Source organism: Lissotriton vulgaris, chromosome 11, assembly GCF_964263255.1.
Source record: "Lissotriton vulgaris chromosome 11, aLisVul1.2, whole genome shotgun sequence".
Lineage (NCBI taxonomy): Eukaryota > Metazoa > Chordata > Amphibia > Caudata > Salamandridae > Lissotriton > Lissotriton vulgaris.
The window spans coordinates 591702815-591720755 of record NC_141699.1 but is presented as its reverse complement, the minus strand read 5'-3'; the positions used below and the strand labels follow the sequence as shown (position 1 = coordinate 591720755).

Sequence of the window (17941 nt, the reverse complement as noted above, 5' to 3'; positions counted from 1 at the left end):
AGCACTGAGAGATCCCGCTCGAGGCTGCATCACGCAGCAGTGGGTTCGAGGAGATGCGAAGATGTGATCCAGAGTTGTGCCTCATTGTTGAGGATGCCATCCATGAAGGGCTTGCACAAAGATACGTCAAGCACCATGGTTCCGAAGAAGTAGCGTGGCTTGTATGTAGAGTCCTGGGTTGTCATTGAGGGGTTTGTGATGCAAAGCCTGCATCACACTGCAGCCGTTCCAAGAAGCTGGGATGAGAGGTTGAGCATTGTGAAAGCAGCATGCTGCAGCTGTTCTGAATCTGGGCTGCAACAGGTTGTATGTAGTAGTATTTCATTTACAGGCCATAGGTAAATGCAGTGCCACTTTACTAGGGTCTTACAGTAAAATAAATGTGCCAATTGGGTGCAAGCCAATTTTTTGATATTTAAAGGAGAAAGCACAGCACTTTAGCTCTGTTTAGCAGTGGTAAAGAAAGCAGAGTCCTAAAGTCAGCAAAAAGAGGTCTAGCTAAAACAGTAGGATGGAAGGCAAAAAGCTGGGGGAAAACAACAGCAAAAATGTCAGCTCCAACAGCTACGTTTCCATGAATCCTGAAAACCCATTACTACCCCTGAACGCTACCCTTCCTTGAACCCTAAAATCCCTTATCTATAATGCTACCCATTCCTGAACATTATCATTCTCTTAATGCTATCCTTCGCTGAATCCAGAAAACCCCTTTTCCGCACCTTAAAGCTACCCTTCCCTGAAACCTAAAACCCTTACTACCCTTTCCTGAATCTTAAAAGGTTCTTACTACCCCTTTACTCACCCTTCCGGGAAACCTAAAAACCGTAACAATGCTAACCTACTTTGAATTCTAAAAACCCTATACTACCCCTTAATGCTATCCTTCTCTGACCCCTGAAAACTTGTGATATTACCCTTTCCTGTACCATATACCATCCTTACTATCCTATAAAAATACCCTTTCCGGATTCCTAAAACCCCCAAATCGCCTGCCTCCTACCCCACCTCTTCACTCTAGGATGCTTTTTTGGACTTCCTCTACATGATGGTTAGTTATTTCTTATCCAATGACATCCGTGCTGGGACGAACTGTTTGTTATTTTTTTTCCTGATGCTAATAAGCTATTTTAAGAGGTCTATTAATCAGAACGTACTTCCTGGTCTCTTGTTAAGCACTCGTGTCTTTGGGCCATGATCTGAGATAGATATTTTTTTTTTATGAACTGACAGTACCCTGGACAGTCTTGAACATAAAATCAGAGCCAGCTTGTGTTGTGAAGAGGGCTCCCTTGCTGCCCCATTTTACACCAACAGCAGCGAGGCCGGAGTTTTCTCCGCTCGCCCAAGGTGCACTCCGAGCAAGGACCGGAGCGAGTGAAATACTCTCATAATTTTTCCCAGTGCCTACGAGCTCACGGGTAAATAGAGGCCAGTAAGTTACAGCGTCCCCGCGCCAGCCTGACAACGAGAGACTAACCGCCAGTGCCAGTCCCCCTGACGCGACTGCGCTGCCCTTTCCCGGTAGGCAAAAAAGCTCACGCGTCAAAGTCGGGGTCTCAGTCTACCAAACAAAACACCTGTGTCGTCACAGACCGCTGGCTGGACCACGGCTCCACGCCACGTGCGGCTGGGCCATGCTTTCCGGAGCAGAGGGAAGGTCTTTTCCGGGGAGGTAGCAGGTACAGTTTCTTCCGGGTCAGTAAGGTTTCTTTAGGGCGGGGCGTACCGTCTGCTTCTGGGCGGGTCATATCCTTTCTAACCAACCGCAGCGCTTACTGGGAAGTACAAACACAAAGACACTCTTAGTACCGCCCCAAAACCTGCCAATCAGTTTTAAAACTAGCTTTTCTGAGAACTTCCTCTCGTCGGTTACATTTGGAACTTGGATGCAAAGTCTTGCCAATCTATTTTGAGCTCTTGACAGAAGGTAAGACTCGCGATCTGAATCGCCCTGATTCGGTGGTGGGTTGACATGGAGGTAAATTCACCTTTACTTTTCTTCTGTTCGTTTCTCGGCCACGTACTTCCGACCCCCCTTTCTCCCGATCCCCTGAACTACTACTATATATTCTGTTATGTATGTTTTTTTTAGCCACTGACCGTATACATCTGCACACCTTCACCCCCTACCCCCTATATACACCTGCTAGTTTTCTGTGGCACGCGCTTCTTCTTTACACTTTCTACTCGACTCGTAAGGCTCCAGACTACCGTTTGCACCCTTGCTCTTGCAGTCCAATATAGCTGTACCCGTCAAATGACCATCTACACATACTTTTCCCTTTACTTATTTGACGAAATGCTGTTGGTTTAAAGATGCCAATATAAACCTGTGTTCTTTGTTCAGCCCTATACACTTGCTCTACTTCTGTGAGACTCACAGAGCCCATGTGTTGATCGTTTAGTTCTACTTCTTGTTCGGGCCACTTAAATCCAAACACCTTCTCTCTAACAGCGCCAGCCTTCAAACCTCTATATATAACCTTCACTTTCTTTACTACTTCCTTGGTCCTATAAAGCGTTTCCATTTTCGGCAATGACTTCTGACCCTATATATCTCTCCGTTTCCTGGTCTCCTTTCGTATATTAATCGCTGACCTGACCTCTTATACCTGTTCTATTCCTTCGCCAGTTCCCTGGCAATATATGTAAGCTGTGTTTTTATTCCTGTTTTTTGACTCGTTTAGTTTGCTCTCTACTTGTACCAGCCTTTTACTTCATAAATCTCTTATTTCGCCCGTTGCCCCTTCATTTTCTGTGTCTCTCTAACCAGCCTCCTAAATATTATAGCCACTGGAATAATGTGACCAGTAAGGAACAAATTATGCAGCATGGTTGAATAAATTATGTGGCAAGCAAAGGCAAATTATGTGGCGTAATGCAACATATTTTATGTTAGTATTCTTGTATTATTTTGTCATTCCTGCACGTTAACACTTTCCGAGAAAAGGTTTCACCTCATTAGTGCCACTCTGACACTGAAATACAAAAATAAGCAGCAGAAAGATGATCAGTCAACCTTTGCCTAGGCCTTCCACTTTCAGTAAGACATGTTGCTGGGTTTTTAATAACTTTAGGTCCGTTTGAGATGGAAACATATTTTGGGGTAAAAATCTGCAGATTATGCAGCAGATATTGGATTATGTTGTATGCATATTCTTCCTTTATGACCTGTTCTGATACTTTTGACTTTCCATCTTCGTGTCATTCTTTAAACCGTATTCATTACTATCTTATGTCAGTTTACATACATACTCCTCCTCCGTACTTGTTCCAATCTCCAGCTCTTTGTGCGGACCTCTGCCAATGTAGAATCTGTTGTGTAACTTCATTTATTAAGTTGAAACCTGTACATCTCCCTTCCTTTGTCATTTTTACGACACTGTATATCCACCCTTTCTATGCTCAAATACTGTACGCATTGTGCACCGTGGCTAACTCTATTCTTGTGCCAGGCCTCCGATTCTATACCCATACCCTCTTCCTGTGCAAGTCTAGGGGCAACTTCATCGTTCTGTTGTAATTTATTTTAATATATCTATGCTGTATTTTTTTCGCCTCCCCTGCTTTCTTAACTCCAAAACATCACAATAACTTAATTCCTTTTCTTATTCTCCTTAATCTGTCGATGGCTTTCAACTTGGTGGACCACTGTTTTTCTTCACATTTTCTTCCCTTACCGTGTCTGAAATTGCCCATTTCTCGTTTCATTCCTGTCAGCAAACCATCCTCATTTTTGTTCTTGTTCTGTGTTTGCACCCAACACCCATGATGATGCCCAAAACACTACACAGTGGTTGGGCTACTCTGTATTTTTTGTGTGCATGGTTGATAGTTTGTAGAGTGAATTTGTTACCTGAACTTGCAGGGTGGGGAGGATGGCGAGGTGCTCTAAAGATGTTGTAGTAAACCTATCGCTACATTTTAATGGAAATGTGATTGGGTTTTGCAAGGAACAGTAGTTTTTGTGTATCTTTACATAGGAAAATATGCCATTTGTTGTGCGCGGGTGGCATACTCTGTGCATAGTTGCCTTTGTGTGATGAGGTATAGTATTGAGATCTGTAGGTGTTCCAAATGTTTGCTGCGATCTTGTAGCTATATTAAGCATGGGTGTAACAGGTGTAAGATGCTTGAGATGTATTTATGTTTCCTCACCGTCTTCGGACTGTTGTGTATAAAGAGATTCCTATACTTTTTTAGTAAGAATTGACATGGAGTCCTGAGGCAGTAGGTTGTACTGGTTGTTTGTGTGAAGGACATTCCCCATATCACATACTTAACTTGCGGCTGTGCTTGCCACTCTGTTCCGTTAGTGGCACTGGGTGGATGGGTAGGTCAAGAGTAACGTATTCCCCTCTGGGAACCAAAGCATAACAATGTGATCTGCTTGGGGGACAGCTGGTCCTTTACCACTCTCCTAATTCAAGTTGGTTGTCGATAAGCGTGGCTTCTTGCACTAAGGTATTGCTGATTCAGCTTTTTCTGAAAAGTGGTTATAAATAAAATAAATATTTAGATGGTGCCTTGTGGGTGTATCACTGTTGATTTAGTTGAAGGTAAAAAGATCCAGTTTCAGTGGCTAACCTGCTGTGTGACGCGGTTTTTTGATTTTGTTCTCTGGCTGGAAGGGCTTGTTTTGCTGGAGAGATGCGGTGACAGAGGGAGGTCTACATTCAAGACTTGCTTGGCCACTGCATTGTTAAACTCCTGGGGTTGCAACAGTGTGCAACAATGAACTCCCTAGGTAACATGAGTTGGTGTAGTGTAGGCTTAACTTGCATTCTCCAAGAGTCTCTTCCCAGTTTGGGGTTTCACATAGTTTAGTATCTGGCCCTAACTTATTTTCTGTATATACTTCCTCTTCGTGTATGTTCCCCTGCTAACAATTCAATTGCTTTCTTGTCTGTCTAAGTTCCGTGCTCTCAGTTGAATGGCTCTCTTCCCGACTTTAGTGTTAGTCCTGCACAAGGAGCATTTTGACCTTCCTGTGTTTTGATTGGATGATTTTCATCCTTCCAGTGCATGAGGGACCTCCCTGTCTTATTGGCACTTTTGCACCCCACCTCTTCATTAAACAATTACTCACGTCCACTTGCACCCCTCATGCTGCCTGCCACGGTTTTGGCAGGCTACTATTGTAAAATTTATTTTTCTTCATTTTTAAGAAAAATCATTCGAAGATAGGCTGACTGGCTCAAACTCAGTCTTAATCAGTATATAGAGGTGACCAGAGTCCTTGAGTGTGTCCTTTTTGCGGGCGCTAGAGTTGGATCATCTGTCTCCAGTAAGTTCTGTGCATGGGGCCCAGGCGGCTATACTCGGTGAACTTCAAGTTCCTCACGCGCAGTTGTGCAGTTGCAGCGACTGGAGGTACTTTGTGGTTCCTCCAAGCTGGGTAAGCTCTTTGGTCCATCCCAGGGTGGGGTTGGATGGGCTCAGACCTGATCGTCACAGCATATTTCTTCAGTGGCCACTTCTGCAACAGGGTTGATGGCTCACTGCCGCACACGGCCTATGGACCACTCATCCAGGACATTTTTTCACGGCGGCCGCTCTTGGCACCCAGTCGCTGGCTTTCTGCCACACATGAGCTGCAGCCCTCTCAGTACTTCAATCTACTCTCAGAGGCTCTGTCTAGCATACAGGGTTGCCAGTCCCTCACTGCACACAGACCATGACCTTTTTGACACAGCAACAGTCGTCGCCTTCCTCTGGCATACACAGGTCACTGACTTTCCATGCACATGGGCAATGACTTGATTGGTGCAACAGCCATCTGCTCGAATCTTGATAAGGGAAACCACACAACAGAATTCTCCATTGAACCTTGCTCCATCCAATGCTCTCCTCTTCCTTGAACACCATCATTGCTGCAGCAATTCCCCTGCTGTGCTGAAGAACTCAGAAAACAATGCAATCATGACGAGCTCAGCTCGTCATGAGCGTACGAGAGGTGTACCTCATGACAAGCTCAGCTCGTCATGAGCATCGAAGGGGTTAAGGGCACAGTGGTCATGGCAGGCACTGGTGCTCCAAGGCAGGTGGTCTTGGATTCCCTGGGTGATGTTCCCTCCTCAAGCTGGGAGACTAGCGGGCTTGGCCCCCAGTCCTGGTCACAAGCAGAAGTCTTGCAAAGCTTCTCCTCCTTGCACAGCCTGACTGGGTGTTTGACGGTTGACCATATTTGGAATCTCAAGCTTCCCTACTTATAGTCCATTTCCAGATAGCAAATGTAATATAGAGTTTTGAGTATTTGTAGTTTATGTTGGGAGTGTTCTTCCTATTGAAGTGCACACTCGTCTGCCCTGTCTTTCCCCAGAAAGCAGTAACACAGTAGGAGCAGCTCCAAAGCTGATGGCCCTACAACACAGGCCAAGGGAGTGGTTGGGAGCTCGCACCTGGATTTCAACCACATTGATATGTAGATCAAAAGGTTAGCCCATGGCCCCAGCCCTACACTCTGTGATTCTCTTATCTGCCCCATCTTCCTGTGATGTACCCAGGCCCCCTGCCTCTTAATCAAAAAGCACCCTTTGAAGTGTACTGGGGGAGCATGGCTCTCCCTCTCTTCAGTGTGTCCCACCCAGCTTACAGGAATGCAGCAATAAACACATTTAGGGGGATTCCCCTACCTTCTCTTCCTATGTTTCACCATGCAGTTCCTGGTCTCCCAAAATGGAACCCAGAGTCAACCATGTATTGTGCCTCTTGCAGGCACACTCCCTTCCATAGCATGCATATAACACATATGCCCTGCACAGAACTACACCCTTTATGTATAGTATCACTCTTAGGCACACATACACCATCACATGCATATAACTTACACACACTGCACAGTATTGCGTTATCCCTGTAGTGTATCATTCACAGACATACATACACCCAGCACATGTACATCACACGTGCACTGTGCAGCACTACACACCATCTCGCTGTAGGGCAAGGGTGAGTCAAGCACACAGCAGTGGAACTTTCAATGAGTGAGCCTGCAGGCCTTACTCCAGTCACACAGGTCAAAAGGACCTGTTCACTGTTACTGATCACTACACTGTATGCTGCCACCATCATGCCTGTACTGCTTAACTTCTGGTAAAGGTAGTAGCCTTTCACCACTATGAGGGTAGCGCTTTGAGAACCCTCCCGGTCGAACAAGACCACAATTCACGAGACGGGCCTATGGTATGGTGCACACGCATGATCTATGTTTGCCTTTGACAACAAAAATCAGCATTAGGGATCCAAACATCAGCAATGTTGGGGCACCTAGGGCTTGGTGTATGCCCATTACCATGCAGTGGACTTTTCCATCTCAGCAGGTTTATTTCTTTTAAGAAAAATCATTACATAACATTACTGTTCATTTGTTGCGTCTATCTTAGAATGGTTTTCTTTTCCTTTAAGAAAAAGTCATTTAGATTGTTGCTGCACATGTATCCTTTTTATTTAGGAAAAAGTATGGCAAAGCCGATAGCTCTGTAGCCCTTTGCAATGGGTGCAATGCTTTGGCTTTGCCAATGCTTGTTATGTACTAGTTTTCACCCGTACTTTGTATTCTTCTTCACTTCTGTTTGCAAACTTTGAATACTTTGTCATGCCTCAACAAGCATTTCCAGTAAACTCATTTGCCGATACCAGGTTTTCTATTGTTGTTGCTTTCAAATATTCCTAACTGCTGATTCAGCTAAAGAGCTTTCTTTTAGTCATTTTTCTCATGGATGGCTTACAGTAATGTCCTTCTCCACTACCTGCTCGCCTAATCTTTCTCTCCTCCAAGTTTTACAAAGTTTTACTCCCTACTTTATCTTCAGTTTTTTTTTTTTTTTTTTGCTCCATCTTCTCACTCCAAAGCCCTCCACATTGCATCAAATTCTGTTGAAATTGAATACACATGTGTACTTTTGTTTTTCCGTACTTGCCCTAGCTGTTCTAGCTCTCTGATCCCAGGGCCTTGTTCCTGGTTCTTCTTCTTGCTTCCGTTCTTTCTCATTCATCTTCATTGGAACTATTTATTTATGTTATTTTTTTTTAGATCACTTTCATCATTTTTGAACCACCTTTTTATTGTTGTACAGCCTCCACAGTTCTCAAGTTTTACTGTCCCACTTCTCCACTAGATTGCTTTTACAGCCCTCTTTACCTTTGCATATGTATTTAATAAATCCACTATAAAAATAAAATGATAAAATAGACCTTCCCCTCTCCTGCTGCTGTTTTACTCTGAGCACATGCTTGCTTGTTTCTTTTGCTGATCGTTTGACAATGTACTCCGGTCCACTTACTGTGCTAGTATTTTAAGCTTATAAACCTCTTCCATTCTTGATCCTATAAATCTGCCTCCTACCTGTGCCATTGCGCTGACCTTCTTTCTGTTTGTTCACTCACCTTATAATCCTGGTCTGTCTTTCTGATCTTGTACACCTGCTCAATTCCTAGGTCAAGGATAAATTAACACTAGATGTATTTTTTATCTCTAATGTGCATAATTTTTTCTCTTTTCTAAGGTCACAATGGTTTCCTCGTTGATATCCCGGGTGGTCATGTAAGTATTTTTTAGCCACAATAACAGTAATTACCTGGCTGGTAACAAGTACATAACATCTTTAACAGGCCTTTTACAGGGAAGTGCTGTTTCTCCAATTAGAAGTAGATTATCAGAGCAGTACTTGGTAATAATCTCTGGACCAGCAAGAGATGATCATTCCGGAGTGAGTTGTTGTTACAGACCTATATGTGAGCCCTACTGCTTAAGAAACAGTGCTAAACCAGGGCAAAAAGGAGGTGAAATGGAAGATTTTGGTTCTTCCAAGGTTAGAATTGCAGTGTGTTCCAGATCAGTATAACAGCACTGTAACTGAGTGCTTTCGTTGCTTTGGTGTTGGAATAGTACAGAGTGCAGTGGGACAAAATGAAAAATATACTAGTTATTGAACTAACAGGATTAAATATGTGTGGGTTTAGGGTAATTTACCAAGCTGACTTCGGTTGTCATTCTTGGATCTCAAACCCAAATTCAGGTATATTTGCAAGTTTGAAACAATACAAGCGCGCAATGTTTCTGTTGTACCTCATGTGAGTTGAACAGGATGGTGTAAACGGATATTAGTGATGGAGAATGTAGACATACCGGCTTTCTTGTTGTGACTGTCACACAATATCAGCTGTCTTCCCCGTGAAGAGCGGATGAGCAGAGGGTGAACTGGAAAGCCCTAAATAGAGTAGCTTTCCAGCATGTGAGCTAGGCGATTCTTCAACCCTATAGTACATCTAAATGAATGAATTGAGATTTCTAGAGCGCACATAGCTGCCCTGAGGCGTCCAAGTGCTAAGAATACCAACTGAAGCTAAAGTAGGGGAAGAGGAGTGTCAGCTAAATAGATAAAGGTTTTTCATCCTTTCTAAGACCGAGGCGGGACCAGAATCCTTTCATTTGTGCTTTCTGGAGGTTGGGAGAGGCGTCACTGGTTGCGATGGGTTCAAAGCCTTGTCTTCCCGTTTCTCCTCCAAGGCTCTTTAGACTGAAGATATGAAACCTCGCACCCTCTTCAAGCTCCTCCCTTCTATTATAGTGAAAACGTTTTCCGGGTGTGCAGATTGGAGAATTAGAGTATAAGTATGCATACTCGTACTTAAAATCGTCATTTGAATACTATAACACATTCATACAATCTGTAGGGGACGTGTGCAACAGATACATTGCTAGGTATACAGTCCAGCTCTTCTGCCAAGGAGTGTACTGGCTGGTCATCCGATGCCCTTGCTGTCTTAATAGTCCTGGGCCACGCTCTGGGAACAGCTATTAAACCGCTGGTATAGCCCTCATGCGAGCATCAGAACACTTTTGTATCAAGTGGAATATTTACGCATAAAACCACATTGTGTGGCAAGCCTAAATTATGTCTATTAAGGGAACATTTCTAGCAGAGTTTGAAACCTTTATCGGTGAAAGTTATGTCCCAGGTATTTTGTTTTTTGAGAGGTTGTTGGTTAGTAGATACTGCTTAACTTACTCAGTGGAGACGAGAGAATCGTATACATTGTAACTAATCCTTTATGCAGTGAACACTATCAATACATTATTTAGAGTTCTACTATTTCTTGAAGATAATCACTCTAATTGTATGTTTAGATTAACACATTTCCAGATATATTTGAAATAAATGTCATGTTCCAATATCGATATACAACCTTTCTTTTCCAAGACCATGTTAAGTTGGTTAATGTATGTGTTAAAAGTGACTATTTGGAAACCTAGGAAATTGGCTTATTGATTGTGAAGAAAATTAAGTGATTGAATTGTAATGAGGCTAGTGCCTTCTAATGTCTTAAACTGGATTAGTGAGTAATGTTAAAAAAAAACATTTTAAGGATGTATTGTAAATGGAATTATATGGTGCGATTTAGTTCAACAATAGTGTTTCACACCTTTTGGAATTTTTATTTATGAATGGATATTGAAGTGTGAGGTATATGACCCTGTCAATCTACTTACTTTTGGCTAGGTTTGTGTTACACAAATACCTACATACATGTTCTGCCTGTGTGTCAGACGGATAGCTGCACTTTTCTGCCACTGCATTGAAGTATTTGTGTATTTAAGGGGTACAATGTTGCTTGACGCCTTGATCCCTATCACACCCTTGACAACGCGTGTAGTAACAAGCAAAACATTGTTTTATATTTTTATCTTGACTCAATCAAGGAATAGAATACTTATGCTTCGAATGTTGGTGTTGTGCTTCCTATCAAATGAACTTTTAAGAAGGGTCATGATTTTATGTTTTTAGAAGGATTTGTGTGCACCTGCACTTTTTGGGTCCCAATAGTGCAAAGGGAGGAAGAGCTGGAGGGCAAGATAAATGTGTATTGCAAGAACGTTGTGTCAACGTATTAAACTATTTGGGTGTCATCTGTAGTTCATAGTTGAAGTTAGCTGACCGAGCTGTATGTTTTTCTGATCTTTAACAGGAGGTCCAGTGAATGGACAGGATTGTAATTGCATTGACGGGGCATTATGTGGGTCCATGGTGCTGAAATAGCTGGTTTATGTTTTAACATTAGGTTTTGAATATGTACTGTGTGTAATTAACCTCGTAGTAAGTAACCTTGTGATATTGTTTTTATTTATATTATACCAGGATTGAAATGCTTCTTAACATAGTTAATATGGTTGTGAAGAGCATCTCCTAAAGATACATGTGTATATTTTGTAATCCATTTATCCCAGAAAACAGCTGTATTAGTAGAATAATGAGCAGTGAAATTAATATTTAGAAACTTGAAGATTGTATTGGTAAAAGGACAGGTAGCATAAGTACCAGGAACTAGTGACCCTGCCGCCCACTTCTGCTGCACTCTGGTAATAGCCCCAGTTTCCCAAACTTTCATGGAACGACCTTGCACCCTGCATGCCACATTCCCTTCCAGCCCAGTTCTTGAGCTAAAAGTAAATATTTAAAAACCCTTTTTTTAATTTAAAGAAGTCCTTTTAGTAGTTCCTTCACCTCGCATAGATGTCTGAAAAGTTAAAAATATTCTCAAATTTTAGTCTTTCACATAACAAAAACGTGTTTGTAAATGTTCAAAATTCTGCTGTGTTCCACCACTGAAATAGCCAGGTCTTTGGCGGGATAGTAATAAGAAATACGTGATCTTTCTTTATGTGAGTGTTAAATGAAGTTCAAACGGGGACAGCATGTGGGATAAGTCTCTTTGGTGGGTTTAGTTTAGAGATTCCACCTGTATCTATTTTGACCAAGGTGATTGCATTTACGTTGTTTAGTCTGGTTACCCAGGTGTCATCTCTTAAGTCAAACTGTTAGTCCATATCTGGGTCAAGCTTTTCCCTTCAAAACTGACTCTGTTTTGTTTCACTAAAGCGGTAGGTCCTGCAGCCCCCTGTGACTTGAAGGGCATTAAATAATGCATTTTGTCGCGCATTATGCCATGGCGCAAGTTATGTTAGCTTCCATCTGTGTAGCTCGTGGCTGCCATTAGTATGCACTTGAAACTGGTGTTTAAGGTCATGCTACATAGCCGAGTCGTATCATGACAAACTTGTTGCTGCTGTTATGCATGCCAAAAATAGTAAGGTATGTGAGAAGGATAAAACATTCTTGACATAAAGCTATATATATATTTTTTAACTTCATCTAGATGGTTGCGAATCGCAGCGTAGTGGGTGATTATTCTCTCGTTTCTGCCAGTGATCAAGATTGCTTGTTTGTGATAGCTGTTACCTTATAGGGATCTCTCAGGTGGTCTTAAGCTTGAGAGCTGCTTTTTGCCTTTTGGAACACACACTTGTTTTGTAAAGTCCTTATCTGGATGAGGAGAGGATTCAACTGTTTGGTGGCTTGGACTGAGAAGGAACAACCTACAAGTCGGGTTTTGTTGAAGCATGGCATTTGAGTGTTGAACCAGAGGCTTCCTCTAGGGTGGTGGATCAGGAAATGTTTTTGGTGTTACTTTGCTATGATTCCTTGAGACCTTGATGCGTTGGGCATAGTGGCCTATCAGTAATCTGGTGGGAGAGTAGAGGTCAGTGCAATGTCAAGGGGGCTGGACATGTGATCCCAGATGTAGGAGCAGCCAGGCTGCTGAATTTTGAGCTTGCTGCACTTTGTCTTCGTGGAGATTCGGTACTCGTAGGGAAAGCTCATCCTTGTGAACAAGTTAAGTGAGTTCATTCAAATATTTTTTTAGAATATGCCTCAATTAATTTAGAAGTCGTCTAACCTTTGGCAGTTATCATGCAAGGGGCAAGTATTGCGTACATGGTATAATTGGTGTTCTGGAGCTTGAAAAGGAGCTCTTTAATTTGTGTAATTGAAACGTAAGTATTTAATCAATCCAGGGAGAACACTTACATAGATTTGATGAGTGAGCCTTAAAACACTGTTGTGCCTAGGTTATAAAGATGGGAGGTTTATGGTGGTATGGAGATAATGTAAAATACTGGTGTATATGGTGGGACTTGTAAAATACTGGTGTATATGGTGGGACTTGTAAAGCCTATCAGTCACGATAACAGTATCCTGGTGCTGGAGAGATACTAAGGAGAAGAGAGTAAGTGTTGCTAAGATTAAATGTCCAAATTGAAAAGCCAGGTCTTAGGGGTGAGTTAGTTGGAGTAAGCCGAGAAGGAGACTTTCCAGGGCAAGACTTTGCAGTGAATGCCCACATTCCAGAGTATGGTCAGTAGTCCTGTGTGGTGGACGTCAGTAGTGTTCAAGGCATTAACTATGTGCAGCTTCTGAAGTGTGGTTATTCCTGGATTTCTTTGAAAATTGATGGGATTGGCTGGGCAAAGATTTATTGGCGATCATATTTTTGTTCTTCTTTGCTTTGTATAAATGGTTATTTAAAATATTGTTTCAACATAGGGGCGAACTTCTTCTGTAGGGAGCTTGTTTAAGGTGTCTGCAGCTCTGACTGATTGTTCGGAGTCTGATTATGTCTTTAGGCTTAGAAGAATGTGTTCGTCTTGTTGCCTTTTCCAGGAACTGGAGGCAATGCCATTACAAACTATTTCTGAGGGGTGGCTCATTTGAGCAAGCTGTTCAGTTCTTGAATTAAAAAATGATTCAAAAACCTTCTTTACAGGGCATGATGCAAATGAGAGGCAATAGGAGTATTTTTTTCCTTGTGTTTATGATGAGTGCTCTTCTGGTGGGTGTAGTGATGACTGCTGTCCAGGTTTTGTGTTTCTCCTCCCCAAGTACCACAGTGCTCTGTTTGTGGCCTAGAGCAGTGGTTCTTAACCTGTGGTCCAGGGACCCCTGGGGGTCCGCACATCTACTCGGGGATTGTGACTGCTAAGAAATTTCCTAAACTGAATTGTGTCCTGTAATCTGTATAGTCCAAAAACAGCATGTCTACTCAACGCACATTATATGCAATGCACCAAATATATGCAGGCGATTATGTACAATTATACCAATAACGATTATGTTGAACTCTGTGCAACAGTCACTTCATAGTTGTTTGTTTAATTATTAGCTAGCTGAATGGTACTCATTGTATTGACCTCTGAAGAAAATCTAGTCTTCAGAGGCCTCACATTTATGCCTTGCGGCCTGTTGGAGGAGTGAGGGACCAGTGAACTATTTACTGTTTTGCACAAGATTCTGTGGGGAACAAAAACCGTTGAACTCGCGGCTCTCATACTAGTTTTTCTCAAGGGTCTAAACCTATGATATGCAGGGTATATGCATTTTTCACAGGAAGACAAATTCATCCTTTGAGTATGCTAGGATTCAAACTTGTGACAAGCTATTTCAACGTAAGTCTGTGAGAAGTGCATTAACTAAACCGCATATGCACCATGTTCCTTGGCCGTTTTACAAGCAGATATACCTGGTCAGCATACATAGCTGATAAGCTAGCCCAGTGGTTAATGTGACCATTTAAAAGTAAGTCTATATGCGCCTACATTTTATTAAAGATTTTACTAGAATGCCAGAAATGGGGTTGTCGCTTGGAAGGCGGATCTAAAATTCCATCTTTTGCATTAAGTAGAGATGACTACCATAGCTTTTGGGTTAGTGGGGGATGCACTGTGACATTTCAATAGCAGACCTCAAATCGAACGGGTGTATGTGTGTGTGTGTTTTTTTTTTTTTTTTTTTTTTCCTTGGACGCTGTTAACCTAAAAATCTCTTCGTTTGCTCTTTGGGAATGACTCCCTTCCACAGGGAGTGCCCGAAAGAAAATGTGAAACAACAAGTGTCTAACCCCTCCCGCCGGGGCAGATGGCAGGCATCTTGCTTATATGCTGCCAGACCCCCGTGCAGATTCGGGCACAGCTGCAATGAATGTATGCTATAATTGGTGACTTGCTATATTGGTGTACTTTACTAATAAAGCAAGAGTAATGGCTGCACTTTTGCCTTGGAGTGATTCTCTATTAGTGCACGACATCCATACAGCTAGAATATTTGCTTCTTTGTAATGGGAGGGTTGTTTGTGTGGCACGATTATTTTATTATGGCGTGGTTTGCTTCAACATTAAATGACCGCTTGGTATTCGAGCTGCAGTTTCCTAAGTCCAAGTGTGTCTAGTTAGGCCAGCCCTTTTTTTTCTTACAATTCTGGGATTTGTAGTCTAATTTAACCCAATATAAATCCCATAATTCTTAGAAAAAAAACTAGGCGAGGACGAACTAGTCGCGTGTGGGCCTGGTAAACTTCACAGCTATGGGACTTTGGAGAGATTTGTTTTCAGTGCAGGTTTTCTTTTTAACAGGAATTACTTGGACATGACTCACTTGGCTCAGGGCGAAGATGTACTCGTAACTGGCACAACACTCTTCTCACTGAAGGGACAGCTGAGACTTTGGAGAGCTATCCTTATGATGGGATGTCTCCATAACCGCAGTTATTTCAGCTGGGTTGGGCCGGCCAGAGCTTTGTAGAGGTGCACTACTGTCATAGTGTGAAATCCTTTCACAGTAAGAAAGAGATCTGTACCTTTGCTATGGATTGTCACGCGATTGCTTTTTTCTGGCATGCCTTGCTAGAGGCATGCTCAGAGGACTTTGGGTAGAGGTTTCACTAGTATGTATGTATTTACTTTGTTTGTTTGGGTAAACTAGGACCACTTGAGCAAAGAGTCACACTCGGTATATGGCAGATAAGTCTTATCAAAGAAACCGTATCATTTCAACCCGGAAATGCGGGCTGGGTCTTGTAGAGAGCTGTTTTATTGAGTCTTTTAATAGGAATTATTTTACCAGGGAGCAACCTCCGAGGGATGTAGAGAGATGTTATCCAGGGAGCGTTTTCATTTCACGAATTATTTCACAGGTTCAATCAAGCTGGGGCCGCGGAGAGATGTTGGCATTGAGGGAGTGCTCCCATAATGGAAATTATTTCCGGAGAAACTGGGTCTGTGCTCATCATATGTTCTTATTGAGGGCGCGTTTCAATAACATGACGTATTTCCACCTGGAAGGTCAAACCATGGCTGTCTGTAGAGGTGACTGTTTCCAGAATTCTCACTGGAGCGAGCAGGCTGGGGCTGTGTGTAGGTGTTCGCCTGGAGGGAGTGTGTCCATAAGAGGAGTTCTTTCCGCAGGAGACAAGCCGGGTTCCGGCTGGGGATTGGTGCGACTGTCCGAGTAGACGTGCTGTCAGAGTTATTGCTGAAGGGCGGGGCTCTGAGGTGTTTTTCGCCGAGATTCCTTTCGCAGATTCCTGGTGTCTCTCTGCGTGTCTCGAGTTGCCTGGCTCGGCTGAGGCGGCCCAAACCTGCTTGGCATGTGCCTGCGGAATGCTCGCAAGTGCGCTGCGTGGAGGGTTGGGCGGGAGCACCAAGGAGTGTTTTGTTTCTAAATAAACGCAGTGGACCTGCTCTCTGACCGCTCTCGCAGTTTCCGGACATGCCTCGATCCCCACATACCACCTTGGGTGATGTTGCTTCATAGACACTTATATTTCTGGAGATATTCACTTTTATTGACTCCGAATAGGGCAGTGGCCTTAAAACCTTTTGCTTGCACCCCCTTACCCCCGCCCCCCCCCTGACCCTGGTAGAAATAAAATAATACAAATATCGGAACCTCCTGAATTGCAAACCTGTTTTCTCACAATGAATCGACAAAACCTGGAGCTCTAGACATGTTTAAGTCAAACATAATTATGTCCTTTAAAAATGAAATAAAATACTCTGCATTCAACGTTCTATAAGCAGCACGGTCATAGCAAAAATGTAATGGTATCCCCAGTGTGATTCTTTATATAGGGGGGATCCTTTAAAGCTTATTTGGAACTCCCAACTTCAGTTACTCCCAGCTAGGACGTGAACGACAAAATACTTTACTGATGGCTCATTACAGAGTACCTAAAGGCCACTCAGTTTCCTTCCACTAAAACTGCAATACTCTTTTCTTCATGGTGTTTGTCTCCGTTCCCCGGAGCATAATTAGACTCCATTTGCTCAGTCTGGCCCCCCTCCCTCCATCCCCCCCTTCTTATGTCCAGTTAAGGCCTCCTAGGGGGGGCTCCCCACAGTTGAAAGACCTTTTGGTCTAGAGCGAAAGCAGTCATCTAAAGGACATGACATAAACGGAGGGAGGGAGATGGATCTGTGGCACACCTGTCAAGAAGTACACGGACCAGGACTAAATAGCCCCCTTGTTTTGACTGCATGTGACATTGATGGCACTGTGCCTCTGTTGTGGAATCAGCAATACACAGCTTCAGCATGCTAAAGCCTGCAGTATTCCTATTGCTTGTATTCGGGAAACGGCCATTACAACGAAGCCTTTACAACGAAATCGTTAACCACGCATGCAGTACAACGCATGCGTGGTTAACACGAAAGCCTTTACCACGCATACCCGACTACGAGGTTTGTAGTAAAGGTATATGTGGTAAAGGTAAAAAAAAGGGGGGGGGCTTGGGGGGGTCTCCCCCCCCCCCAAAAAAGAAACTCACCTGGAGTCACGTCGGGTATCAGCGTCGTTTAAGAGAAAACGGAAAATAAACTTCCGCTTTCTCTTAACGACTATGACGTCACCACGCTAGTAATTGTGGAAAATGTTATGCGTGGTGAACGAATTCCGTTGTAACGCATGCGTGGTAAAGGCATGCGTTGCAACGGAATTCGTTGTAACGTCATATATTCCTTGTATTCTCTGTCCTAGGAAGAGACTTGGGACATTTTATTTGCTTAAGGTTCCTGCACCTTTATTTGGTTTACTCCTCCTTTCTTTTTTAAAATATATTTTCTTATTAATCTTCAAGGCAGGTACAGAGATGCTATGGGCATTTGTAACAGCTCTCATATAGCTGTATGTAGCCCATAAACAAGGTCTCAATAACCTATTTCACTGCCCATTTATAAGGTAAACAAAAGTAACGGTGTACAATACTGGTTATCTATGTTGTGAACATTTAAGTTTGTAAATCGTTCTGAGTCAGATGCTTTGTATAG

At 42.9% G+C, this 17941-nt stretch overlaps 1 protein-coding gene across 1 annotated transcript in view; it reads left to right on the top strand.

Moving 5' to 3' along the window:
- Positions 1 to 1145: 1145 nt before the first annotated feature.
- The window catches only part of REEP4 (receptor accessory protein 4), a 121542-nt gene continuing 104746 nt past the window's right edge, over positions 1146 to 17941 (top strand). The window contains exons 1-2 of the mRNA XM_086943685.1: positions 1146 to 1927; positions 8508 to 8545. Coding sequence (XP_086799811.1) covers positions 8514 to 8545 — 32 coding nt within the window. The 5' untranslated portion in view covers positions 1146 to 1927; positions 8508 to 8513. The remainder of the gene's footprint in view (positions 1928 to 8507; positions 8546 to 17941) is intronic.